At 66.0% G+C, this 26838-nt stretch overlaps 3 protein-coding genes across 3 annotated transcripts; 1 reads left to right on the top strand and 2 right to left on the bottom strand.

Moving 5' to 3' along the window:
- Window positions 1–721: 721 nt before the first annotated feature.
- On the bottom strand, window positions 722–6517 carry LWS (LWS opsin). Its single transcript, NM_001076702.1, is given in 6 exon segments — window positions 722–880; window positions 1619–1858; window positions 2639–2804; window positions 3792–3960; window positions 4675–4971; window positions 6381–6517. Coding segments are annotated over 6 exon segments (1098 nt in total). The 5' UTR covers window positions 6493–6517; the 3' UTR covers window positions 722–766.
- A 4250-nt stretch (window positions 6518–10767) lies between these two features.
- Window positions 10768–16093, bottom strand: SWS2 (SWS2 opsin). Its single transcript, NM_001076697.1, is given in 5 exon segments — window positions 10768–10922; window positions 11493–11732; window positions 13492–13657; window positions 14289–14457; window positions 15693–16093. Coding segments are annotated over 5 exon segments (1089 nt in total). The 5' UTR covers window positions 16078–16093; the 3' UTR covers window positions 10768–10793.
- A 3201-nt stretch (window positions 16094–19294) lies between these two features.
- Window positions 19295–26610, top strand: MECP2 (methyl-CpG binding protein 2). The gene is made up of 3 exons (XM_072920289.1): window positions 19295–19356; window positions 22986–23288; window positions 23386–26610. Exons 1-3 carry the CDS (start codon window positions 19319–19321, stop codon window positions 24506–24508), a joined length of 1464 nt encoding a protein of 487 aa, XP_072776390.1. The 5' UTR covers window positions 19295–19318; the 3' UTR covers window positions 24509–26610.
- The last annotated feature ends 228 nt before the right edge of the window (window positions 26611–26838 follow it).

Raw genomic sequence — 26838 nt, 5'->3', positions numbered from 1 at the left:
GGATTTGGGGGGGATTTGGGGGGACCCGGGGGGGATTTGGGGGGGATTTGGGGGGACCCGGGGGGGATTTGGGGGGGATTTGGGGGGGATTTGGGGGGGTGACACCCCCAGGGGCTGATGGAAGGGTTGGGGACCCCCGGGGGGACGTCCCGGGGGTGGTGCCACCCCCAAAGGCGATGGGACATTGGGGACACAAAGGAGGGGACACCGGGGACCCCCAGAGCCATTTGGGGCATTGGGGACAGCGCGGGGAGGTGACACTGAAGATCCCCAGTGCTCTGGGGACACAAAGGAGGGGACACTGAGGACCCCCAGAGCCATTGGGGGCATTGGGGACCCCCTGACTGGGACACTGGGGACACCCCTGGGTGACGCCACCTCCCCAGGGCATTGGGACATGGGACACCCTCCCAAGGAGGGGACACCGGGGACCCCCAGAGCCATTGGGGACATTGGGGACACCAAGGAGGGGACCTCCAGAGCCATTGGGGACACCAAGGAGGGGACACTGAGGACCCCCAGAGCCATTGGGGACACTGGGGACAGCGCGGGGAGGTGACACTGAAGATCCCCAGGGCTCTGGGGACACCAAGGAGGGGACACTGAGGACCCCCAGAGCCATTGGGGACATTTGGGACACCAAGGAGGGGACACCGAGGACCCCCAGAGCCATTGGGGACATTGGGGACAGCGCGGGGAGGTGACACGGGCGGCACAGCGGTCCGGGAGGTACAAAGCTTTATTGGGGAGGGGGCGGCGGGGGTCCCTAGGCGGGGGACACGGAGGAGTTGGACACCGAGGACACCTCGGTGCGTGAGGTGGACACCTCGGAGCCATCGTCCACCTTCTTCCCGAAGAGCTGCAGGATGCAGTTCCGGAACTGCGGGGACACGGGGGACACGGGGGACATGGGGGACATGGGGACAGACAGGGGACAGACAGAGGACAGACAGGGGGACACGGGGACAGACAGGGGGGACATGGAGATGTAAATGATGGGTTGTAGATGGTGGCTGTATCCCATATACCCCATATATCCCATACCCCATATCCCATATCCCAATGCCCATAGGTGCCCCCAGGTGCCCCCAGGTGCCCCCAGGCTCCCCCAGGTGCCCCCAGGTGCCCCAGGCTCACCTGCCGGTTCATGAAGACGTAGATGATGGGGTTGTAGATGGTGGCTCTATCCCACACCCCATATCCCATATATCCCATACCCCACACCCCATATCCCCCATGCCCATAGGTACCCCCAGGCTCCCCCAGGTGCCCCCAGGTGCCCCTCACCTGCCGGTTCATGAAGACGTAGATGATGGGGTTGTAGATGGTGGCTCTACCCCATATACCCCATACCCCATATCCCATACCCCCATGCCCATAGGTGCCCATAGGTGCCCCCAGGTGCCCATAGGTGCCCCCAGGTGCCCCCAGGTGCCCATAGGTGCCCCCAGGTGCCCCTCACCTGCCGGTTCATGAAGACGTAGATGATGGGGTTGTAGATGGTGGCACTATCCCATATATCCCATACCCCATATATCCCATATCCCATACCCCCAGGTGCCCATAGGTGCCCGTAGGTGCCCATTGGTGCCCCCAGGTGCCCCCAGGTGCCCCCCACCTGCCGGTTCATGAAGACGTAGATGATGGGGTTGTAGATGGTGGCGCTCTTGGCGAAGAAGGCGGGCAGGGCGGCGGTCAGCGGGTGGAAGGCGTAGCCGGGGTTGGCGGCGGCGAAACAGGCGAAGATGGTGTAGGGCCCCCAGCAGAAGCAGTAGGCCAAGATCATCACCACCACCATGCGCGACACCTCCTTCTCCGCCTTCTGCGTCGACTCCGACTCCTTCTGCTGCGCCGCCACCTGGGGGGAGAGATTGGGGGTTAGGGGGGTCCTGGGGGGTCCTGGAGGGGTTTGGGGGGGTTACCATGGGGTTTCGGGGGTGTAATGGGATTTAAAGTGGGGGTTAGGGGGCTTAGAGGGGTACAAAATGTGACTCCTTCTGCTGGGTCACCACCTGTAGGGGGAGATTGGGGGTTAGGGGGGTCCTGGGGGGGTTTGGGGGGCCTTGGGGGGGAGATTGAGGGGTTAGGGGGGTCCTGGGGGGGTTTGGGGGTCCTGGGAGGGTTTGGGGGGTCCTGAGGATGTCTGGGTGTGTGGGGAGGGGCTTTGGGGACGGGATTTTTTTTTTCAATTCAGGATTTTTTCCCCCGGGGTTCTTTGGGGTGGGGATTTTTTGGGGTGGGGGTTTTTGGGGTGGGGATTTTTGGGGTGGGGATTTTTGGGGTGGGGATTTTTTGGGGTGGGGATTTTTTGGGGTGGGGATTTTTTGGGGTGGGGATTTTTTGGGGTGGGGATTTTTTGGGGTGGGGAGTTTTTGGGGTGGGGGTTTTTGGGGTGGGGGTTCTTTGGGGTGGGGGTTCTTTGGGGTGGGGGTTTTTTGGGTGGGGATTTTTTGGGTGGGGATTTTTTGGGGTGGGGATTTTTTGGGGTGGGGATTTTTTGGGGTGGGGGTTTTTTGGGGTGGGGATTTTTTTCCCTGGGGTTTTTTGGGGTGGGGTTTTTTTGGGGTGGGGATTTTTGGGGTGGGCATTTTTTGGGGTGGGTTTTTTTTGGGGTGGGGGTTTTTGGGGGTCTCCTCACCGCGCGGATGGCCAGCCAGACTTGCAGGTAGCAGAAGATGATGACGGCCAGCGGGAAGAAGCAGCAGGTGACCATCAGCACCACCATGTAGGACTGCACCCCCGGGTCCGTGCTGCCGCTGAACACGTCGGGCCCACACGACGTCTTCAGCCCGTGGGGCCAGTACCTGCCCGGGGGACATCGGGGTCAGGGGTGACAAAAAGGGACCCCCCAAATCCCTCGGGAAGGATCCGGGTCTGGGGGACCCCTGGGAACCTCAGGGGATGACCCCCAGGCCCACCTTGGGGACACCTGGGGACACCTGGGGACACCTGAACACCCCCATGGAACCCCCCAGACCCTGCCCGGGGGGACATCGGGGGGCAGGGGTGACAAAAAGGACCCGACCCCCCCCCAAATTCCTCATGAGGGTTCCAGGTTCAGGGGACCCCAAGGGATCTCGGGGTCCTGACAACTCTGGGGACACTGGTGTGACCCCTGCAACCCCCTGGGGACATGGGTGTGACCCCTGTGACCCCCTGGGGACACCCGTGTGACCCCCTGGGGACACTGGTGTGACCCCCGTGACCCCCTGGGGACACTCATGTCACCTCTGTGACCCCCTGGGGACACCGGTGTGACCCCTGCGACCCTCTGGGCACACCCGTGTCACCCCTGTGACCCCCTGGGCACACTCCTGTCACCCCCAGCCCCCTCCCAAGGACTTGGGGACACTCGTGTCACCCCTGTGACCCCCTGGGGACACTCGTGTGACCCCTGCGACCCCCTGGGCACACCAGTGTGACCCCTGTGACCCCCTGGGGACACCAGTGTGACCCCCTGGGGACACTCCTGTCACCCCTGTGACCCCCTGGGCACACCCGTGCCACCCCCAGCCCCCTGCCCAGGCCCTGGGACCCCTCCCCACCGGCTCCAGCCGAAGATGGGGGGCGCGGTCCAGGCGCAGGACCAGATCCTGGAGAAGAGGACCCCGGCCCGGACCCCTCCCCACACCTTGGGGACACCCGTGTGACCCCTGTGACCCCCTGGGGACACTCCTGTCACCCCCAGCCCCCTCCCCAGGCCCTGGGGACACTCGTGTCACCCCTGCGACCCCCTGGGCACACCTGTGCCACCCCCAGCCCCCTCCCCAGGCCCGGGGACCCCTCCCCACCGGCTCCAGCCGAAGATGGGGGGCGCGGTCCAGGCGCAGGACCAGATCCAGGAGAAGAGGACTCCGGCCACCGCCAGCTTCCCGTCGAACTTGATGTTGCCGAAGGGTTTGCAGACCACGAACCAGCGCTCCCAGGAGATGATGGCCAGGGACCAGAGCGCCGTGATGCCTGCGGGGGGTGGGGGGTTATGGGGCTGCCCCATAGCGCCCGGACCCACAGCGCCCCACAGAGCGCGGCCCCATAGAGCCCCAACCCACAGAACCCCATAGACAGCCCCATAACGTCCTGGCTGTGGGGACAGAGTGCTGGGATTGCTGCGGGGGTTGGGTGGGTATGGGGCTGCCCCATAGCGCCCAGACCCACAGAGAGTCCCTGACCCACATTTGTGACCCACATCCCTGCCCCATATCCGTCACCCACATCCCTGACCCACATCCCTGCCCCATACCCATGACCTTCAGCCCTGACCCACATCCCAGCCCCATATCTGTGACCCACATCTGTGACCCATATCCCTGACCCATATCCCTGACCCATGTCCATGACCCATATCCTTGACCCATATCCATGACCCACATCTGTGACCCTCATCTCTGACCCACATCTGTGACCCATATCCCTGGCCCATATCCATGACCCACATCTCTGACCCATATCCATGACCCATATCCATGACCCACATCTGTGAGCCTCATCTCTGACCCACACTCCTGTCCCTCACCCCAGCCCTACATCCGTGACCCACATCCCACCCCCATTTCTCTGTCCCCAGACTGCCCACACCACATCCTCATGTCCCCACACCCCGTACCCCACACCCCGTGCCCCACACCCCGTGCCCCACACCCCGTGCCCCACACCCCACACCCCGCCCCGACTGACCGCAGGCGCTGACGGTGTAGCCCTCGATGACGCACATGGGGTGGCCGAGGATGAAGTAGCCGAAGATCTGGTTGACCACGCTGATGGTGCTGGCGATGACCGTCTCGCCCAGGTCGGCCACGGCCAGGTTGACCAGGATCCAGTTCAGGGGGTGCCGCAGCTTCTTGAACTTGGCCGTGGCCACCAGCACCAGCCCGTTGGTGAACACCGAGGCCACCACCACGAAGATCATCCACAGCGACGTCAGGTTGTACACCCAGCGCGGCGCGATGTGGTAGTTGGGGCCCTCGAAGGGACCTGGGGGCAGCGCGGGGTCAGCGGTGGTGGCCGTGAGTGACCCTCGTGTCACCTCGTGTCACCTCGTGTCACCTCGTGTCACCTCGAGCCCGCTGGGTGTGGTGGCAGTGGTGGCAGAGGTTGGTGTTGACCTCAAAATTCCCTCGAATCTCCCTCAAAATGATTCCCTGGTGTCTCTTTGTGACCCCTCATGTCCCCCCATGTCCCCCCATGTCCCCCCATGTCCCCCCATGTCCCCTCATGTCCCCCCATGTCCTCCCCATGTCCCCCCATGTCCCCTCATGTCCACCCATGTCCCCCCATGTCCTCCCCATGTCCCCCCATGTCCCCCCATGTCCCCTCACATCTTCATTGCGTCGCTGCCATCGGTACAGGTTGGCAAACGTTGATCATTGACCCCAAAACTCTTTAAAACTCCTCAAAATCACCCTCAAAATGATCCCCTGGTGTCCCTTTGTGTCCCCTCATGTCCCTCTGTGTCCCCTCGTGTCCCCCCATGTCCCACCAGATCTTCGCTGCCGTCGATACAGTTTGGCATGTGCTGACTGTTGACCCAAAAAACTCCCCCAAAACCCTCCCAAAATGCTCCCCCTGTGTCCCCTCATGTCCCCTCATGTCCCCTCGTGCCTTTTGGTCACCCCTGATGTCCCTTCCTGCCCCTTTTGTCCCCCCATGTCCCCCACGTCCCTCCACACCTTCACCGCGCGTTGTTGCCATCGATGTCCATCGACCCCAAAACCCCCCCAAACCACCCCAAACTCCCCCAAAATCCCTCCCCCCATGTCCCCCCGAGTCCCCCTGATGTCCCCCAGTGTCCCCTGATGTCCTTCAGTGTCCCTCCATGGCTCTCTGTGTCCCTTGATGTCCCCTGATGTCCCCAAGACCTTCACCGCGCGCGTCTCTGCCGTTGGCGTACCTTCACCGCCAACCCCAAAACCGCCCCAAACCACCCCAAAACTCCCCCAGGCCCCCTCCCCCGGTGTCCCTGCGTGTCCCCCCGGTGTCCCCCGATGTCCTTCAGTGTCCCTCCATGGCTCTCTGTGTCCCTTGATGTCCCCTGATGTCCCCAACATCTTCACCACGCGTCTCTACCATTGGCGTACCTTCACCGCCAACCCCAAAACTCCCCAAAACTCCCCAAAACTCCCCAAACCCGCCCCAAACCGCCCCCAGGCCCCCTCCCCCGGTGTCCCCCTGATGTCCCCCAGTGTCCCCTGATGTCCTTCAGTGTCCCTCATGCCTCTCTGTGTCCCCTGATGTCCCCAACATCTTCACCACACGTGTCTCTACCATTGGCGTACCGTTATCGCCAACCCCAAACCACCCCAAAACTGCCCCAAACCACCCCAAAACTGCCCCAAAGCGCCCCCAGGCCCCCTCCCGCGGTGTCCCCGGTGTCCCCCGCTCACCGCGCGTGTTGTTGCTGTTGGTGTAGGTGAAGATGCTGTCGCGCGTGGTGTCCTCGTCGTCGTGTCGCCGTCGCGCGGCGAAAACCGCCCCGTCCCAAACGCCCGTGGCCATCGTGTCCCCGAGTGCCACCCGCGCCACTGCCCCGGCCGCCCGCGCCCCCCTGCTCTTATACCGCCCCCCGCCCCCGGATTAGCCCCGACCCCCCCCAAATCCCTTAATTGGGGCGGCGGGTGGGGGGGACGCCCCGGGCTCACCTGAGCAGCCGGGGTGAGCTGATGGGATTGACGCCAGCGCTAATCCCCCGCTGCTTCCTGGGCCCTGCCCCCCCCGGGGTCCCCACTGCCCCCCCGGGACCCCCCCGGTCACAGCGGGACCCCCGGGATGGAGATCGGCACCCCCGGAAACCCCCGGCACCCCCGGGACCCCCGGGACCCCCAAAACGCGGCGTTCGTACAGACTGCCCCGAGGTTCTCTGGATAATTTCCACTCCCCCCCCAAATCCAAATTGGGCCCCACGGGACCCCCAGAGACCCCCGGGATGGAAATCGGGACCCCCAGAGACCCCCGGGATGGAAATCGGGACCCCCAGAGACCGCCGGGATGGAAATTGAGACCCCCAGAGACCCCCAGAATGGAAATTGGGACCCCCAGAGACCCCCGGGATGGAAATTGAGACCCCCAGAGACCCCCAGAATGGAAATTGAGACCCCCAGAGACCCCCAGAATGGAAATCAGGACCCTCAGAGACCCCCAGAGACCCCCAGAATGGAAATCGGGACCCCCAGAGACCCCCCGGAATGGAAATCGGGACCCCCAGAGACCCCCAGAATGGAAATCGGGACCCCCAGAGACCCCCAGAATGGAAATCGGGACCCCCCAAAGACCCCCAGAATGGAAATCGGGACCCCCAGAGACCCCCGGGATGGAAATTGGGACCCCCAGAGACCCCCAGAATTGAAACCAGAACCCCCAGAGACCCCCGGGATGGAAATCGGGACCCCCAGAGACCCCCGGGATGGAAATCGGGACCCCCAGAGACCCCCGGGATGGAAATCGGGACCCCCAAAGACCCCCAGAATGGAAATCGGGACCCCCAGAGACCCACAGAATGGAAATCGGGACCCCCAGAGACCCCCGGGACCCCCCAAACCCCAGCGCCAATTCCCCTCCCCCAGTTCCTGACTGGGCCCCCCGGGACCCAAATTGGCTTCCCCAGGACCCCCAACTGTGGGGCTGAGCCCCCCAGGACCAGCGCTGCCCCCCCCGGGATGTGCCCCAGCCCCACATTGGGGTCCTGCCCCATAGCGGGGACCTGAACCCCCCTTCTTTCCCCACATCGGGCGTCCTGGCCCCCCCCACCCCACAAAATTGTGGGTCCCCCCAGCCCCCTCCTGACCCACACTGGGAGGTCCTGACCCACATTGAGGGGTCCTAAAGCCCCCCTGCCCCATATCTGGGTCCCGACCCCCCCTCCCGCCCCACAACGGGGTCCTGAGCCCCTCCCGCCCCACATCGGGGTCCCGCCCCACACCGAGGACCCCCGGCCCGCTCCCACCCCACATTTTGGGGTCCTGCCCCACACCGGGGGCTCGGGGCCCGTTCCTGACCCACATTTTGGGGTCGGACCCCCCCTCTGCCCCCCAAATCGGGGTCACGGGGCCGCGTTACATCACGGGGGGCTCCGGCTCGGGGCCAAGTGGGGCACGGGGGGAGCCCCACCCCCCCCGCCCCCCAAAAATAGCCACAGCCCTAATTAGCAATTAACTCGGGGGGGGGGGCGGATTAACGAGTGGGGGGGGCTCAAATTTGGGGTCCTGGGGTGTCCCCCCCCATCCCCTTCTGCACCCACGGGGGGGCCCGGGGGTCCCGGGGGTCGGGGGGCGCTGCCCGGGGGGGTCACCCCGAGGGGCCCCCCAGGCCTGACCCCAATTCCCCCCCGGGGGGGCCGGAGCTGCCCCCCCCCCTAATCCCGGATTTTCGGGTCGCCCCGGGGGAGTCCGATTAGGGGGGACACGGAAACTTTAATCCCCCCCCGGGGAAAAGGGGGCGCGGAGCGGCGGCGAGAGGAGCTCGGGGGGTCCTGGGGGGAGCTGGGGCGGGTTTGGGGGTCTGGGGGCTTCAGGGGGCTGTGGGGGGGGTCGGGGATGGTTTTGGGGCGGTTCTGAGGGGTTTAGGAGCGGTTCTGGAGGGGTTTTGGGGCAGTTCTGAGGGGATTGAGGGCGGTTCTGAGGGGTTTTCAGGCAGTTCTGAGGGGTTTTGGGGTGGTTCTGAGGGGTTGTGAGGGGGTCTGGAGGGTTCTGGGGGGATCTGGGAGGGTTTTGGGGGGGCTCCAGGGAGGTCTGGGGGTTCGGGGGTTCTCCAGAGAGGGTCTGGGGGGGGGTTTGGGGCAGTTCTGGGGGATTTTGGGGCAGTTCTGGGGGATTTTGGGGCAGTTCTGAGGGGTTTTGGGGTGTTTCTGAGGGGTTTTGGGGCAGTTCTGAGGTGTTGTGAGTGGGTCTGGGGGGGTTCGGGGGTGTCTGGGGGGGCTCTGAGGGGCTCTAAGGGGGTCTGGGTGTTCTCGGGGGGTTCTGGGGGCGGTTCTGAGAGGCTTTGGGGCATTTCTGAGTGGTTTGGGGTCATTCTGAGGGGTTTTGGGGCAGTTCTGAACGATTTTGGGTCATTCTGAGGGGTTTTCAGGCAGTTCTGAGCGATTTTGGGTCATTCTGAAGGGTTTTGGGTCGTTCTGAGGGGTTTTGGGGCCATTCCAGGGGTCCCTGGGGAGGCTTTGGGGGCTCCGGGGGGTCTCTGAGGGGTCCCGTGGGTTGGGGGGGGGAGAATTGGGTTGGGGAGCGGCCGGACCCCCCCAAATTGGGGGGCAAAGGGGGCGGGCGGTGCCCCCCACCCCCCATCTCCCCCCATCTCCCCCCATCCCGGGGGGCAGCCGGTAAGTGCTGGGGGGGCGTGGGGGGAGGGGGTTCTGGGGGGGCTCTGTGGGGCCACCAGGAGCGGCTGTGGGGCCACCCGTGGGTGCTGTGGGTCACTGGGGGGCTGCTCTGGGGCCACCACGAGGCACCGTGGGGCGACCAAGAGACACCGTGGATGTTGTGGGGCTGCTGTGGGTCGCTGTGGGGCCACCACGAGCTGCTGTGGGCCACCGGTGGGGGTTGTGGGTCACTGTGGGGCCACCACTGGGTGCCGTGGGGCCGCTGTGGGGCCACCACGAGTCACTGTGGGGCCATGAAAGGACTCCATGGGTGCCGTGTGTCCCTATGGGGTGTCCCCTATGGGGTGCCCCTATGGGGTGTCCCCTATGGGGTGTCCCTATGGGGAGCCCCTGTGGGGTGTCCCCCCCGTGCCCCCCCGGGCCGTGCGGTCGGAATTCCGCTAGTTCTGAACTTTTTCCTGGAAAAAAGCTCACTACTGGCAGAACTCGGCCGCGCGCCCCACTGCGGGGGCACCCGGGGGGCACCCGGGGGCATTGGGGGCACTTGTGGGGTGCTTGTGGGGCTGGAGGCACTGCGGGGTTACTCGGGGTTACTGCAGGGACACTTGTGGGGCACTTTGAGGGGTCCTTGTGGGGCACTTGTGGGGCTGGGGGCACTGTGAGGACACTTGTGGGGCACTTGGGGTGGTACCTGTGGGTCTGGGGGCACTTGTGGGGCACTTGGGGTGGTACCTGTGGGTCTGGGGGCACTTGTGGGTCATTTGGGGTGGTACCTGTGGGTCTGGGGGTACTTGTGGGGCACTTGTGGGGCACTTGTGGGGTGCCCCCCAAAGCAGAGGCAGCGGCTGCGTCTCCAGTGTTTAATGGGGGGAGGGGGTTATGTACAACGGAGCCGTGGGGCTGCCCCATAGCAGTGGGGCAGAGCTGCTGTGGGGCTGAGAGTGGTGTGGGGCAGAGCTGCCATGGGGCAGAGCCACTAGAGGGTAAAGCCCAATATGGGGCAGAGCCTTCCATAGGGCAGAACTGTGAGACTGAGCTCGATATAGGGCCGAGCCCAGTGTGGGGCAGAGCTTGATGTGAAGCCGAGCCCCATATAGGGCCAAACTTGATGTGGGGCAGGGCCCGATGTGGGGCAGAGCCCAATGTGGGGCCAAACCTGATATGGGGCAGGGCCTGATGTGGGGCCAAACCTGATATGGGGCAGAGCCCGATGTGGGGCCAAACCTGATATGGGGCAGGGCCCGATGTGGGGCAGAGCCCAATGTGGGGCCAAACCCACTGTAGGGCAGCCCTGGCTGGGTCAGGCCCGCTGTGGGGCCGCCCCACGGTGGGGCAGAGCCGTGATGGGGCCGCCCCAGTGGGGCAGAGCTGTGGGGCAGAGCCGTGGGGCAGCCCCAGTGGGGCAGAGCCGTGGGGCAGAGCCGTGGGGCAGCGCCGTGGGACAGCGCCGCCGTGGGGCAGAGCCGTGGGGCAGAGCCGTGGGGCCGCCCTACGCCGGGGACACCTGGCTGGAGGACACCGAGGACACCTGCGTGGCCTGGGAGGAGCCGGACACGTCGTCCTCGTCCCCGAAGGGGCTCCGGCCGCAGAACACGAGCTTGAGCATGCAGGAGCGGAACTGTGGGGCGACCCACAGCTGGGACCCACAGCGGGACCCACAGCGGGACCCACAGCTGGGAGCGGGACCCACAACAGCGGGACCCACAGTGGGACCCACAGCGGGACCCACAGCTACAGCCCCAGACCCACAGCAGCAGCCCCGACCCGCAGAGAGACCCCCAACCCACAGTGGGATCCATAGGAACAGCCCCAGACCCACAGAGGGACCCCCGAGTCGCAGCAACAGCCCCATCCCCCCACTGCCCCCATGTCCCCAGTGTCCCCACCACCCCCATCACCCCAACTGTCCCCATCATCCCCATGTCCCCGTGTCCCTGTGTCCCCATATTCCCATATCCCACGTCTCCATCGTCCCTATGTCCCCGTGTCCCAATGTCCCCATGTCCCTGTGTCCCCATTATCTCCATATCTCCGTGTCCCCACCTCCCCACACCCCCACATCCCCATGTCCTCACATCCCCGTGTCCCCGTGTCCCCATATCTCCACATCTCTGTGTCCCCGTGTCCCCACCTCCCCACGTCCCCCTGTCCCCCTGTCCCCCCATTCCCCGCGTCCCCCCGTCCCCACCTGCTTGTTCATGAAGACGTAGATGATGGGGTTGTAGACGGTGGAGGCCTTGGAGAAGACGGAGGGGATGGAGGCCAGCCCCAGGTCGAAGGGGTGGCCCCGGTGCGTCACCACCCAGAGCGCGAAGCTGCAGTAGGGCAGCCAGCACACCAGGAAGCCCAACACCATCACCACCACCATCTTGGTCACCTCCCGCTCCGCCTTCTGCGTGCTGGCCGACTGCTCCTGCTGCTTGGCCACCTGCGGGGCAGCGGGGCAGATATGGGGGATAGTGTGGGGCAGGTATGGGGGACGGTGTGGGTCAGGTATGGGGGATGGTGTGGGTCAGGTATGGGGGATGGTGTGGGGCAGGTATGGGGCAGATAGAGGGGGTGGTGTGGGGTAGACATAGGGGATGATGTGGGGCAGATAGAGGGGACGGGGTGGGTCAGGTATGGGGCAGATATAGGGGATGGTGTGGGGCAGATATAGGGGACGGTGTGGGTCAGGTATGGGGCAGATAGAGGGGACGGTGTGGGGCAGGTATGGGGCAGATGTGGGGTCAGGTATGGGGCAAATATAGGGGACGGTGTGGGGTCAGGTATGGGGCAGATGTGGGGTCAGGTATGGGGCAGATGTGGGGTCAGGTATGGGGCAGATAGAGGGGATGGTGTGGGTCAGATATAGGGGATGGTGTGGGTCAGGTATGGGGCAGATGTGGGGTCAGATGTGGGGTCAGGTATGGGGCAGATGTGGGGTCAGGTATGGGGCAGATAGAGGGGATGGTGTGGGTCAGATATAGGGGATGGTGTGGGGCAGGTATGGGGCAGATAGAGGGGATGGTGTGGGGTCAGATATAGGGGAGATATGAGGTCAGATGTGGGGTCAGATATAGGGGACAGTGCAGGGTCAGATGTGGGGTCAGATGTGGGGTCAGACACAGGGTAGATATGGAGTCAGATGTGGGGTCAGATACAGGGGACCGTGTGGGGTCGGAGATGGGAGAATATGGGGTCAGATGTGGGGTCAGATGTGGGTCAGAGATCGGGGGGATCTGGGTCAGAAATAGGGTCAGATATGGGGTCAGATGTGGGGGTGGCAATGGGGTGATACGGGGGACACTTATGGGGTCAGACGTGGGGTGTCCCCCACTGGGGTCAGTTATGGGGTCAGCCATGGGGTGTCCCCCACTGGGGTCAGTTATGGGGTCAGATATGGGGTGTCCCACACTGGGGTCAGTTATGGGGTCAGATATGGGGTGTCCCACACTGGGGTCACTTATGGGGTCAGACGTGGGGTGTCCCACACTGGGGGTCAGTTATGGGGTCAGCCATGGGGTGTCCCACACTGGGGTCAGTTATGGGGTCAGACGTGGGGTGTCCCACACTGGGGTCACTTATGGGGTCAGATCTGGGGCACTCAGCCACGCCAGTGACCCACGGGGGTCTCGAACACGGGGAGGGGTCTCAGACCCCCAGCACTGACCCCACTGCCCTCCCCCCGTTTTGGGGTCCCCCCAAGGACCACCCACCCCACGGCACCCCAATTCCCCTGTGCCCCCAATAAACCGTGTACCCCAATAAACCGTGTGACCCCCGAGCCCCCCGGGACCCCCTCAGACCTCTGGGACCCCCTAGAACCCCCTGGGACCCCCCAATTCCCCCCCGGGACCCCCAAAATGCCCCCGGGACCCCCCAAAATCCCCTCACCGCGCACAGGGTGGGCAGCAGGAGAGGATCTCGGTGGGGAACCTGCGCTCCCCAAATCCCCCCGAGCCCCCAGGACCCCCCAAAACCCCCCCGGGACCCCCCAGAACCCCCCCGGGACCCCCCAGGACCCCCCAGGACCCCCCGGGACCCCCCAGAACCCCCCCGGGACCCCCCAAAATCCCCTCACTACGCTCAGGGTGAGCAGCAGGAGACGATCTCGGTGGGGAACCTGCACTGCCCAAATCCCCCCGAGCCCCCAGGACCCCCCAAGACCCCCCAAAACCCCCCCGGGACCCCCAAAATGCCCTCACCGCGCGCAGGGTGAGCAGCAGCCGCCCGTAGGAGAAGACGATGACGGTCAGGGGGAAGCCGAAGCAGAAGCAGAAGAGGAAAATCACGTAGGACTCGTTGTTCCATTTGTTGTCCGTCGTGTACCAGTCCGGCCCGCAGGAGCACTGCAGCCCCTCGGGGATGTACCTGGGGAGGGGGGTCACACCTCAGCGGGACCCCCGAACCCAGCCCGGGACCCCCGACCCGCCCCCGGGACCCCCAAACCGCCCCCGGGATCCCCAAATCCCCGCGACCCCCGGGATCCCCAAATCCCCGCGACCCCCGGGATCCCCAAATCCCCGACAATTCCGGCCACTCCCAACCCGCGGGGATGGGTCTGGGGGCGAGGATGAGAGGGGGGGGGTCGCACGGCTGAGCGACCCCCAAACCCCCTCCCCTCGGGCCCCCCGGGCCCCCCCCCGGGATCCCCGATCTGCCTCTGGACCCTAAAAACCTCTCGGGACCCCCAAAACCCTCCAGGATCCTCAACCCCCCCAAAACCCCCGACCCCATCCAAGACCCTCCCCCAACCTCCTTTGAAGGCTCACACCCCCCGGGACCCCCAACCCCCCAGGACCCCCAACCCCCCTGCGACCCCTGACCCTGTCTAGGACCCCCTGACCCTCCTGGGACCCCCCCAATCGACCTGGGACCCCCCAACCTTCCCCAGATCCCCAACTTCAGGGACCCCCAGCTCCCATTGGAAGCCCAAACCTTGGGGACCCCGTGACACCTCAAGGACCCCCAGACCCCCCGGGACCCCCAGACCCCCCCAGACCTGCTCCAGCCGAAGAGGGGGGGCAGGGAGGCGATGAGGCCGAAGATCCAGGTGATGGCACAGCCCAGCACCGCGTGGCTGCCCCGGAAGGTGAAGTTGCCCAGGGGCTTGCAGATGACCAGGAACCGCTCGAAGGCCACCACGGCCAGTGACCACAGGGACACCATCCCTGGGGACAGGGGACACTGGTGACATCCCTGTCGCCATGGCCACCATGGCCACCACGGCCAGTGACCACAGGGACACCATCCCTGGGGACAGGGGACACTGGTGACATCCCTGTCACCATGGCCACCATGGCCACCACGGCCAGTGACCACAGGGACACCATCCCTGGGGACAGGGGACACTGGTGACATCCCTGTCACCATGGCCACCACGGCCAGCGACCACAGGGACACCATCCCTGGGGACAGGGGACACTGGTGACATCCCTGTCCCCATGGCCATGGCCACCATGGCCACCACGGCCAGTGACCACGGGGACACTGCCCTGTGCCAATGCCATGGTGTCCACCCGTCCCCATTGTCCCTGGTGTCCCCATGCCCCGTGTCCTCGTGTCCCCCTGTCCCTCTGCCCGGTGTCCCCACAGCTGCTCCTCAGCCAGCTGTCCCCACGGTGTCCGCAGTGACCCCAGGGACCTTCTGCCCCACACCCAATGCCACCAGACCCAATGTCCCCAGACCACAGTGACCTTGTGCCCCACACACCCAATGTCCCACACCCAACACCCCCAGACCACGGTGACCTTGTGCCCCATGTCCCACACCCCCAATGTCCCCAGACCCAACACCCCCAGACTGTGGTGACCTTGTGCCCCATGTCCCACACCCCCAATGTCCCCAGACCCAACGCCCCCAAACCCAACACCTCCAGACCCAACGTCCCCAGACCATGGTGACCTCGTAGCCCATGTCCTCAACCCCAATATCCCCAAATCCCAACATCTCCAAACCCAACACCCCCAACCCCAACACCCCCAGACCATGGTGACCTTCTACCCCACACACTCATGTCCAACACCCCCAAACCCAACACCCCCAAACCCAATGCCCCCAAACCCAACACCCCCAGACCATGGTGACCTTCTACCACGTAGCCTCATGTCTAACACTCCAAACTCAATGCCCCCAACCCCAACACCCCCAACCCAAAGACCCCCAGGCCATGGTGACCTCAAAGCCCATGTCCTCAACCCCAATATCTCCAAACCCAACATCTCCAAACCCAATGTCCCCAAACCCAACATCACCAGACCACGGTGACCTTCTACCTTCATGTCCAACACCCCCAACCCCAACACCCCCAGACCCAACACCCCCAGACCACGATGACCTCGTAGCCCACATCCCACACCCCCACCCACCCCCAAGCCCACCACCCCGCCGTTGCCCGTCCCTCACCGCCCAGCGTGGCGGTGAACCCCTCGATCTTGCAGGCCAGCGGCCCCAGGGCGAAGTACATCTGGGAGAAGCTGTAGAAGGCCGTGGTGGAGCCCACGCACACCACCAGCAGGTTGGCCACCGCCAGGTTGACCAGGATGTAGTTGAGGTGCGACCTGAGCTTCTTGTACTTGGCCGTGCAGAGCACGGTCAGCGCGTTGATGGGGACGCCGAGCAGCACCAGCAGGAACATGAAGGCCGCCATGGCCTTGAAGATGCCGGGGCTGCCCAGGTGGGTTTGGGGCACCAGGAAGGGGCTCAGCGCCGTCAGGTTTGGGGTCTCCAGGCTCATGGGGATGTAGAAATCCTCGGGGAGCTCGTCCCGCATCTCCCGGGGCTTCGGCATGGCGGCGGGGACGGTGACGCCGCGGTCGGACGGGCGGGTGGGGGGCGACGGGAGGATCCTTTATAGGGCGGGGGGCGGATGGGACCCCCCCCATAATCGGGGCTCAGGAGGCAAAGCGCGGCTGAGCCCGGCTCATCCCGGGGCCGGCGCTGGCCAAGCCGGGCTTAGGCGCTCCGCAAGCGGCTTTCGGGGGGTCTTAATCACCCCCGAGCCCTGATTAGCGGGGTTGGGGTGGGGGATCAGGGGGTATCAGCCCCCCCCACCCTAAAAAGGGCTTAATTGGGTGCTGGTGTGATGGGGAGGGGGTGGAGGGTGGTGGTCCTGAAATACCCCCGGGTGCTGCGGGGGTTCGGGGTTTTGGGGGTGCTGAGGAGCCAAACGGGAGCCTGGGAGGTGCCTGGGAGCCCGAATTTGGCTCCAAAAGGTGCCTGGGGTCCCAAATCAGACCACAAAAGGTCCCTGGGGTCCCAAATTGGATCCCAAATTCTCTTTAGGATCCCAATCTGGACCCCAAAAATCCCTGGCACCACTCTGTGCCACCAAACTCCACCCAAAAGCTCTTTGGGACTCCAAATGCGTCCCCAAAAGCTTTTTGGGACCCCGAATTGCACCCCAAAACCTCCCCGGTTTGCCAAAATTTTACTGGGACGGCCCGTGCCCAACAATCGAACCCCAAAGCACTTCCCAGGACCCCAAATTTGAACCCCAAACCTTCCCGACCCCCCTTGCCTGCACCCCAAACCTTCTCCTGATTCCCCCGTACCCCAAAACACCCCAGACTCTCCCCCCCGTACCCCCAAACCCCTCTGGAACCCCCAAATTCCCCCCCCCCGGATTTTGGGGTCCCGCTGCCCCCCCCCCGGTGCCACTGCAGGGTTTTGGCAACATCGAGGGGGGGGTCCTGGGGGACATTTGGGGGGTCCCGGGGGACATTTGAGGGATCCCGGGGGATTTTGGGCTGTCCCAGGTGACATTTGGGGGGTCCCGGGTGACATTTGGGGGGTCCCGGGTGACATTTGGGGGGTCCCGGGTGACATTTGGGAGGTCCCAGGGGATTTTGGGCTGTCCCAGGTGACATTTGGGGGTCCCGGGTGACATTTGGGGGGTCCCGGGGGTCATTTGGGGGGGGTCCCGGGTGACATTTGAGGGATCCCGGGGGATTTTGGGCTGTCCCAGGTGACATTTGGGGGGTCCCGGGTGACATTTGGGGGGTCCTTGCCCTCCCCCTCCCCCCCCCAGGAGGGACTACATGTCCCAGGGTCCCTCTGGGGACCCCCCCCGGTGTCCCCCTAATCCCGGGGGGGTCGCGGGGGACCGGGATTAGGGACAATCCCCCCGGAGGTGGCCCCGATCCGGGGGGGGGAGGGGGCGGGGGCGGGGGTGGGGGTGGGACCCCCCGAAACGGGGAGGGGGGTGGGAAAAAGCGGGGGGAGGGGAGAGGAACTCATGGACTCGGGGGGATTTGGGGGTCCAGGGGGGGTTTGGGGGTGTCCAGAGGGGTTTGGGGAGGGGGTCGGGGAGGTTGGGGGTGGTCCGGGGAGGGGTCGGGAGGGGTCGGGGGTGGGGGAGGGGGGATTAGAGCTCCATCCCCGCTCATCCCCGCCCGGGCTGGGGGGTGGGGGGGGTTCCGGCCCCCGCCCCTCCCCCACCCCGCTCCGGACTGGGGGCACCGTGAGCAAACTGGTGGCCACAGTGGCCGTACTGGGGGTCACTGTGCTCGGACTGGTGGCCACAGTGGCCGGACTGGTCCCATACTGGTCCCTGTACTGGTGGCTGAGGTGCCCATACTGGTGCCATACTGGTGGCACTGGTGCCTCTACTGGTCTCGTACTCGTCCCAGTTGTCCCCATACTGGTCCTGCACTGGTGTCCGTGGTGCCCATACTGGTCCAGTACTGGTGGCCACGATCCCCATACTGGTCCCTGATGTCCCTGTACTGGTCCCAGTTGTCCCACACTGGTCCCAGTTCTCCCCGTACTGGTCCCAGTTCTCCCCGTACTGGTCCCAGTTCTCCCCATACTGGTCCCAGTTTTCCCCGTACTGGTCCCAGCTGTCCCCGTACTGGTCCCAGTTCTCCCCATACTGGTCCCCGGGCTCCCCGTACTGGTCCCAGTTCTCCCGTACTGGTCCCAGTTCTCCCCGTACTGGTCCCCGCTCTCCCCGTACTGGTCCCAGTTATCCCCGTACTGGTCCCAGTTCTCCCCGTACTGGTCCCGCTGTCCCCGTACTGGTCCCAGTTCTCCCCGTACTGGTCCCAGTTCTCCCTGTACTGGTCCCAGTTCTCCCCGTACTGGTCCCGGTTCTCCCCGTACTGGTCCCAGTTCTCCCCGTACTGGTCCCAGTTCTCCCGTACTGGTCCCAGTTCTCCCGTACTGGTCCCCGCTCTCCCCGTACTGGTCCCGCTGTCCCCGTACTGGTCCCAGTTCTCCCCGTACTGGTCCCGCTGTCCCCGTACTGGTCCCGCTGTCCCCGTACTGGTCCCAGTTCTCCCCGTACTGGTCCCAGTTCTCCCGTACTGGTCCCGCTGTCCCCATACTGGTCCCAGTTCTCCCCGTACTGGTCCCAGTTCTCCCCGTACTGGTCCCGCTCTCCCCGTACTGGTCCCAGTTATCCCCGTACTGGTCCCGGTTCTCCCGTACTGGGGCAGCGGGACCCGGGGCGGGCGGGGCGTGGCCAAAGGAGGGCGTGGCTCTGTGGGCGTGGCCAAGGGAGGGCGTGGCTCTGGGGGCGTGGCCAAGGGAGGGCGTGGCTCTGGGGGCGTGGCCAAGGGAGGGCGTGGCTCTGGGGGCGTGGCCTCGCGGACCGTTACGGCCGTTGGATTTCAAACCCTTCGCAGCGCGGGGGGGCCCAGGCCACGCCTCCACCGCCGTGTCTTGACCGACGTCCCGTACAGCCAATCAGCGTTCGGCGTCCCGGCGCGGGGCCCAATGAGCGGCCGCGCGCGCTCCGCCGACCCCGCCTCCCGTAACTGACAGCGCTTCCCGCCAATTCCAACGGCCCGGCGCGAGCGCCCCGGCCCCGCCCCCGGAGGGCGGCCCCACCGCCCAATCACCGCGCGCCGCCGCCTTGACCGACGGGACGCTCGGCCAATCAGCAGCGGGCGGAGGGGCGGGGCCAGCGCCGCTCCGGGTTCCCGTCGCCGCTCGGTCCGGGCCGCCCCCCCCCCCTCCCGCCCCCCCCTCCCGGCCCCCCCCCTCAGCTTCCCCCCCCCCCCCCCCGCGGGTTCTTCGCTGCGAAGAAAATGGCGGCGGCGGCGCCGAGCGGCGACGAGGGGCGGCTGTGAGTGAGGAGGGGGCGGCGGGGCCGGGGGGGGCCGCGGCGGCTGTTGGGGAAAGCTGTGAGGGAGCGGAGAGCCGGTGGGGGGGGGGGGGGGGGTCTCGCGCGCGCGCGCGCACGGGGCGACGCCCCCCCCCCTCCTCTCTCCCTCACGCCCCCCCCCCCCCCACCCTCTTTTCCTTCCCCTCACGGGCCGGGCGGGAACCGGGAATGGCGGGCGGGGGGGGGGTGTGTGTGTGTGTGTGAGGGCTGGGGGGGGGCTGCGAGCGCCGCGAGTGCGTCACGAGCGGCCGCGGCCCCCCCGGGGGGCGGGAGGAGCCCCCCGGCTCCGGGCAGCCCCCGGTGGGACCCCCCGAGCCCTCCGCGGGACCCTCCGGCACGGGGGGACCTCCCTTCCCCTTCCTCCGCCGGCCCCACAAAATGCGGCCCCCCCCCCCACCCCATCCTCAACGCCGCTACGAAATTTGGGGACCCCCCCCCCCACCCCTTCCCCAAAATCCTGTCTGTGTCGCCATCCCCTCAGGGTGGGATTTGGGGACCCCCCATCTCTTGCAGCGACCCCCGCCCCCCACAAGGGGACACACCCCCCGGCCCGTCCCGCGCGCGCCCAAAACCCCAAAAAACCGCCCCAAACCCTTCCCGAGTCGCCCCAAAATCCACCCCGAGTCGCCCCAAAATCCACCCCGAGTCGCCCCAAAATCCACCCCAAACCCGCTGCGAGCCACCCCGAATTTCCAGAGTTACCCCGACCCTTCCTAAATCGCCCCATAACTCCCCGAGTTATCCCGACGCCCCCCCGAAGTCACCCCAAAACCCTCCTAAAGTCACCCCAAATCCCATCCCCAAATCACCCCAAAACACCCCGAGTCACCCCAAAACGTTACGCCTGCGCTGCACCCCAAAATACCCAAATTTGCCCCGAACTGTCGCACTCACGTGGTGCCCCAAAATACCCCGGGTTACCCCAAAATATCCGGAATTTCCCCAGAATGCTGCACCCCAAAACTACCCCAAATTATTGCATGCACGTGACGCCCCAAAATGTCCTGAACTACCCCAAATGATGCACCCCAAAATACCCGAAAACACCCCAAACCGCTGCTCACGCTGCGCCCCCAAACCCCCTGATTTATCCCAAAATGCTGTGCCCCAAAATAGCCAAAATTGCCCCAAACTGCTCCTCATTCCGTGTCCCAAATCACCCCGATTTACCCTAAAATCCCCTGAATTGCTCCAAAATTTTCTGCTTGTGCGCCACCCCAAAATATCCAAAATTGCCCAAAATGCTGCTCACGCTGCACACCCCAAATGCTCCATTTACCCAAAAATCCCCCAAATTTCCCCAAATTGCTGCACTCATGCAGCGCCCCCAAACTCCCCGAGTTACCACAAAATACCCTGAATTCCCCCAAAATACAACAGCCCCAAAATACCCAGAATTGCCTCAAAGTTGCTCCAAATGTTCGCCTCACGCTGCTCCCAAAAACACCTCAAATTCCCCCAAAACAGCCACACTCCCGCAACCCCTCCGGGCCCCCCCAAATCCCCCTAAATTCCCCCAGATCCCACCTGGAATCGCCCTAAAACTGCTCTCATGCCCCGAAATCCCACAAATCATCCCCAAATTTCCCAAATTTTGCCGGAATCATCCAAATTTCCCCGAACACCCCAAAATTTGGCTTCTCACGCCCACCTTTGCTGTGCCCGGGGTTGTGCCCACCCCAAGACCCCCTGAGACCCCCTTGGGATCCTCGACCCTGGGGCGACCAGGCCCCCCCAGACCCCTCTGGGACCTCCCAGGGACCCCCCAGGGCCACCGAGAGACCCCCGGGGTCACCCCAGACCCCTCAAAGCCCCCCTGGGACCCCCAGGGCCACCCCAGACCCAGCACCCCAAGGCCCTCGGGGCCACCTCGGACCCTCCAAGAACCTTCTGGGACCCCCAGGGCAACCAAGAGACCCCCCCAGGGCCACCTCAGCCCCCCGACCCTGGGACATGTCGGGGAGTCCCTGGGGGTCACCCCCTGTCCCCAATCCCCCTCATCCCGACATTCCCACGCCCCTTCCCAAATTTTTTTGGTGCCGTTTTTGTGACTTTTAGCCCCAGGATGGGGCTGGGGGGTCCCGGCCGTGCTCCCCTCTGGGTGGGGAGGGGTCGGGGGGTTCCCCTGATGGCCACCGGGGTGTCACCGTGGGGACCCCCAGCGCTGGGGGGGTCCTGGGGGGCTGCATCCCCCTCCCATGACCAACCCCACGGCGGGGGTCCCGCCCCTCCCCCAGCCTCACCTGTGTGTGTTTCCTCGCCAGGACGGGACCCCCGCGCCGGTGACAGCGGTGACACCGAGAACGGGGGTCCCACCCCACCCCAAACCCCCCCCACGAGGGTCCCGTCCCCGGTGACACTGACACAGGGGTCCGGTGACAGCCCCGGTGACCGCCCCGCGCTGACCACGACCCCCGGGACTGGTTTTAGTCCAGCGGGGCGGGCACGGGGCTGCCGGACGCTCGGCCGGCCGAGCCAGGACGGGGCTTTGGGGACGTCCGGTGTCCCCTCCGAGCCCCCGTCCCCTCCGTGCCCCCCACACCGCGCACTGACCGGCACTGGGGTGTCATTCCGGCCGCGGCCGTAATTCCCGCCGGTCCGGGCTGCCCCTCCTTCCTCCTCCTCCTCCTCCTCCTCCTCCTCCTCCTTGTCCTGGCTCCGGCCAGGCCCATCCCCTGCTTTGCCCAATTCAGCGCTGTGTCCGTGCGTCTGGTCCTGTCCGTTTGTCCATCTGTGTGTCCGGGACTGACCAGTGCTGTGTCCAGGGAGCTGCGGTGCTGGATCCGTGTGTCCGGCGGGGTCTGTGTGTCCAGCACTGACCAGTGCTGTGTCCAAAGAGATGCAGTGCCCTGTCCGTGTGTCCAGCACTGACCAGTGCCGTGTCCAAAGAGATGCAGGGCCCTGTCTGTCTGTGTCCGTGTGTCCAGCACTGACCAGTGCTGTGTCCAGAGAGTCGCAGGGCCCTGTCCGTGTGTCCAGCACTGACCAGTGCCGTGTCCAGGGATCCCCAGGGCTGTGTCTGTGTGTCCATCTGGTCCGTGCAGCCGACACTGACCAGTGCCGTGTCCGGAGAGTCGCCGGGCCCTGTCTGTCTGTGTCCGTGTGTCCAGCACTGACCAGTGCCGTGTCCAGGGATCCCCAGGGCTGTGTCTGTGTGTCCATCTGGTCCGTGCAGCCGACGCTGACCAGTGCTGCGTCCGGAGAGTTGCAGGGCCTGGTCCATGTGTCCAGCGAGTCTGTGTCCCTGTGTCCATTGGGTCTGTGTGTGTCCAGTGCTGACCGGCACCATGTCCAAAGAGTCACGGGTCCGTCGGTGTCCGCATGTCCAGCACTGACCAGGGCTGTGTCCAGGGCCCTGTCCGTGTGTCCAGCACTGACCAGGGCTGTGTCCAGGGTCCTGTCTGTGTGTCCAGCACTGTGTCCAGGGCCTTGTCCGTGTGTCCAGCACTGACCAGCACCGTGTCCAGGGCCCAGCACTGACCCCTCCCACACCCAGCGACCCGCGTGGCCGCAGTCCCACGTCCCTCACGTCCGTGCGTCCATCCCTGACCTGTCCCCGTGTCCCCGCTGACCGCTGCGTGTCCCCACAGGGAGGAGAAGTCCGAGGAGAACCTGCAGCGGCCGCCCAAGGCCAAGAAGCCCAAGAAGGAGCGCAAGGAGCCGGAGCAGCCCGCGGCCGAGCCCGCCGAGGCCGGCAAGGCCGAGAGCTCGGAGGGGGCCGGGGCGGCGCCGGCGGCCCCGGAGGCGTCGGCGTCGCCGAAGCAGCGGCGCTCCATCATCCGCGACCGCGGGCCCATGTACGACGACCCCACGCTGCCCGAGGGCTGGACGCGCAAGCTCAAGCAGCGCAAGTCCGGCCGCTCGGCCGGCAAGTACGACGTCTACCTGATCAAGTGAGGCCCGGCACGGTCGTGGTGGGGGGTTGGCCGGAGAAGGGGGGGGTGGTCATCGCCGCTGACCGCTCGCTGACCGCTCGCTCTCCGTCCGCAGCCCGCAGGGAAAAGCCTTCCGCTCCAAGGTGGAGCTGATCGCCTACTTCGAGAAGGTGGGGGACACCTCGCTGGACCCCAACGACTTCGACTTCACCGTGACCGGCCGGGGCAGCCCCTCGCGCCGCGAGCAGCGCCCGCCCAAGAAGCCCAAATCGCCCAAAGGCCCCGGCACCGGCCGCGGCCGGGGGCGGCCCAAGGGCAGCGGCGGCGGCGGCGGCGGCGCCCGGCCCAAGGCGGCCGCCGCCGTGTCCGAGGGGGGCTCCGCGGCCAAACGGGCGCTGGAGAAGCCCCCCGGCAAGCTGCTGGTCAAGATGCCGTTCTCCCCGGGCCAGCCGGGCCCCGCGGCCCCGCCGGCCCCGCGGCGGCCGGGCCGCAAGCGCCGCGCCGAGCCGGACAGTCCGGCCGTGCCCAAGAAACGCGGGCGCAAACCGGCGGGGGCGGCGGGGCCGGGGGGGCCGGGCGGCCCCGACAAGAAGGCGGCGACCCCCCCGGCCGTGCAGGAGACCGTGCTGCCCATCAAGAAGAGGAAGACGAGGGAGACGGTGGTGGTGGAACCGGCGACGATGGCGGCCGCCGCGACCGCCGCGACGACGACGCCGCGGCCGCCGCCGACCCCGCCGGGCCCCCGCGGCCCCCGCAGCGCCCGCAGCCCCGGCCGGCGCAGCAAGGAGGGCAGCCCCAAGGGCCGGGGGGCGCCCCCCGCGCCCCCCGCGCCGCCGCCGCCGCCGGAGCCCCCCCAGAGCGGCCCCAAGGACAGCGCCAGCCCCCCCCCGCCGCCCCCGCCGCCGCCGCCCCCCCAGGACTTGAGCGGGTGCTCGGAGCAGAGGGGGGGTCCCGCGGCCCCCGACGGCTGCGCCAAGGAGCCCCCTAAGACTCAGCCCCCGCCGCCGCCGCTGCCGCCGTCGCCGCCCTACAAACACCGAGGGGAGCCCGAGCACAAAGACTCTGCCTCCTCTTCCTCCACCTCCTCCTCCTCTTCCTCCTCCTCGTCCTCCTCCTCTTCGTCGTCCTCGTCGGCGCCGCCGCCGCCCCCGCCCCCCCCCAGCGTGGCCGTGCCGCGGCCCCCGGCCCGCGAGGAGCCGGTGGACACGCGGACGCCTGTGCCCGAGCGGGTCAGCTGACTGTGAGCCGCCGCGGGGGACGCACGGACGGACGGACGGACGGACGGACACACGGACGGGCCCCCCTCCCCGCCCTACCCCCCCCTCACGAGGCAGCGGGGACCCCCCTCCCCCACCAGGAGCGCCCCCCCGTGGGTTTCCCGCCCCTCCCCCCCGCGTCCCCCCCGAGTTTTTATTACCGACAAGCACAGCGAGGGACCCCGGACCCCCCCACTTTGCACTTTTTGAGGGGGGGGGTCTCCAGGGCCCCCCCCACGAGGTTGGGCGGGTTTGGGGGTGGGGGTTGTTTTTGGGGGGGCGGGGCCGCGTCTTTCCCCCTCCCCCGGCGCCGCTTTTCTCGTTCTTCCAGTTCCGTTCGCGTTTTCCGCCTGTGGGAACCATTTGCACTATGGGGGAGGGGAGGGGGCGGGGCCGGGATCCGGCCAGCGGCCAATGGGGAGCGGCGCTGCTGAAGAGGGGGGCGGGGTCGAGGCCACGGCCAATCAGGGGCAGGGATCCAGCGTGGAGCCAATCAGGAGAAGGGGGTGCGGTGTCAGGGGGCGGGGTCTGGTGTGGAGCCAATCAAGAGGAGCGATGGGTTCAGCCGGGATCTGGGGCTGAGCCAATCATGAGCTGAGCTGGGCAGGGGTGGGATCCAGTGTGGAACCAATCAGGAGCGACTGAGGAGGAGGGGGTCTGGTGTTGAGCCAATCAGGTGTGATTTTATTGGGGGTCGGATTTTGAGCCAATCAGCAGCTGCCAGTCTGTGCGGGATCTGGTGTCTGGAGCCAATCAGGAGCAGGGCAGGATTGGGAGGGGGCGGGGCCTGGCCTTTGGCCAATGGGAGCGGCTCTGTGGGAGCCAATCAGGAGAAGCGAGATCGGGCTTGGAGCCAATCAGGAGCAGCCTTGGGTTCAGCTGGGATCCAGTGTTTGGCCAATCAGGAGCTGTGATCCCAAGGGGGGTGTGGAGGATTCTGGATCCCCCCAGACGGAGGTGTGATCGAGTCATGAGCCAATCGGGGACCGGGTGGGGTTGGCGCCGTCCAATCAGAGCTGAGAACCTGTGGGGGTGGGGGCGGGGCCCGGCCGGGATCCAATCAGGAGTGGTTTGGATTGGAGGGGCGGGTCCGGCCCCCGCCCAATGGGGTTGCTTGGCCCTGGAGGGGCGGGATCCAGTCACGGCCAATCGGGAAAGGCCGTGGGAATCGTGGGAGCCAATCGGGAGCAAGGGTGGGATCCGGTCCACGGCCAATCATGATTCAGAATGAGTGGAGCTGGGATCCAGTCTGGAGCCAATGAAAATTGAGGGTGTGATCTGGTCAGGAGCCAATCAGGAGCAAGAGTGGGATTGGTAAAGAGCCAATCATGACCGAGCTGGGCAGGGCTGGGATCCAGTCCAGAGCCAATCAGAATCTAGCATGGGTGGAGCTGGGATCTGGTACGGAGCCAATCAGAAACGTGGGTGGGATCTGATCAGGAACCAATCAGGAGTGAGCTGGGCGGGGCCGGGATCTGGTCCCGAGCCAATCAGAAGCGAGCACGGGGCGATCCATTTCACCCTGGGGAAGGGGGGGGGGGTCGTTCTGCCCCTCCCCCACCCGCCCCCCAGCCCCATCCCGGGTGGGGGAGGGGTCCCCGTCCTGCACTTTACCCACTCTGGGGGGGGGAGGGGTCGGGGTCACCCCCCCCTTTGTGCCCCCCCCCGTTCTTCCATCGCCCCCCGGGGGTCCCCACCCCCCCCCCGGCTCCTCACGGCAATAACGGGGGGAGGGGCGGCCAGAGAGAGCGAACCCCAAAAAGGGGGAGGGGTCCATGTGGGGGAGGGGTCCCGGGGGGTGTGGGGGGCGCAGCCACCACCGTGGGGGGGGTAAATTTTGGGGGGCCCCCCCCACCCCCCACCTATTTATTCTCTCGAGACGTTTTTGCCTTATAAAGTTCCGGAAAAGCCCCTCGGTGTCGGTTGTTTTTGGGTGGGGGCGGGGGGGGGGTCCCACGGCGCCGCCCCTCCCCCCAATTTAGAGCCCCCCACCCCCAAATTCCGCCCCCCCCCCGGGTCTGTGTCTGTGCTGCTGCTGCTGCTGCTGCGCGTGATCCAGCGATTATAAATCTGTGTAACCCTCAGCCGCCTCCGCCGCTTCTTTGGCTCCGCGCACGGATCCCCCCGGAATCCCCCCGGAAAATCCCGACCCAGATCCCCCCAAAACCTCCCCAAAAATCCCCCCTAAAATCTTCCTAAAATCCCGCCCAGATCCCTCCAAAATCCCCTCAAAAATGCCCCCGCAAACATCCCTACCAGATCCCCCCAAAATCCCTCCAGAAATCCCCCAAAAATCCCCCTGGATCCCCCGA

The sequence above is a fragment of the Taeniopygia guttata genome, chromosome 31, assembly GCF_048771995.1.
Source record: "Taeniopygia guttata chromosome 31, bTaeGut7.mat, whole genome shotgun sequence".
Lineage (NCBI taxonomy): Eukaryota > Metazoa > Chordata > Aves > Passeriformes > Estrildidae > Taeniopygia > Taeniopygia guttata.
The sequence above is the reverse complement of the archived record's forward strand: the minus strand, read 5'-3'. Positions and strand labels throughout refer to the sequence as shown.

Excerpts from the sequence above, each read along its gene's own strand:
- MECP2 (XM_072920289.1), top strand. The coding sequence starts at position 19,319 with ATGGCGGCGGCGGCGCCGAGCGGCGACGAGGGGCGGCT. Across the intron at positions 19,357-22,985 it reads AGCGGCGACGAGGGGCGGCT|GGAGGAGAAGTCCGAGGAGA; the intron begins GTGAGTGAGGAG and ends GTGTCCCCACAG. Across the intron at positions 23,289-23,385 it reads TACGACGTCTACCTGATCAA|CCCGCAGGGAAAAGCCTTCC; the intron begins GTGAGGCCCGGC and ends CTCCGTCCGCAG.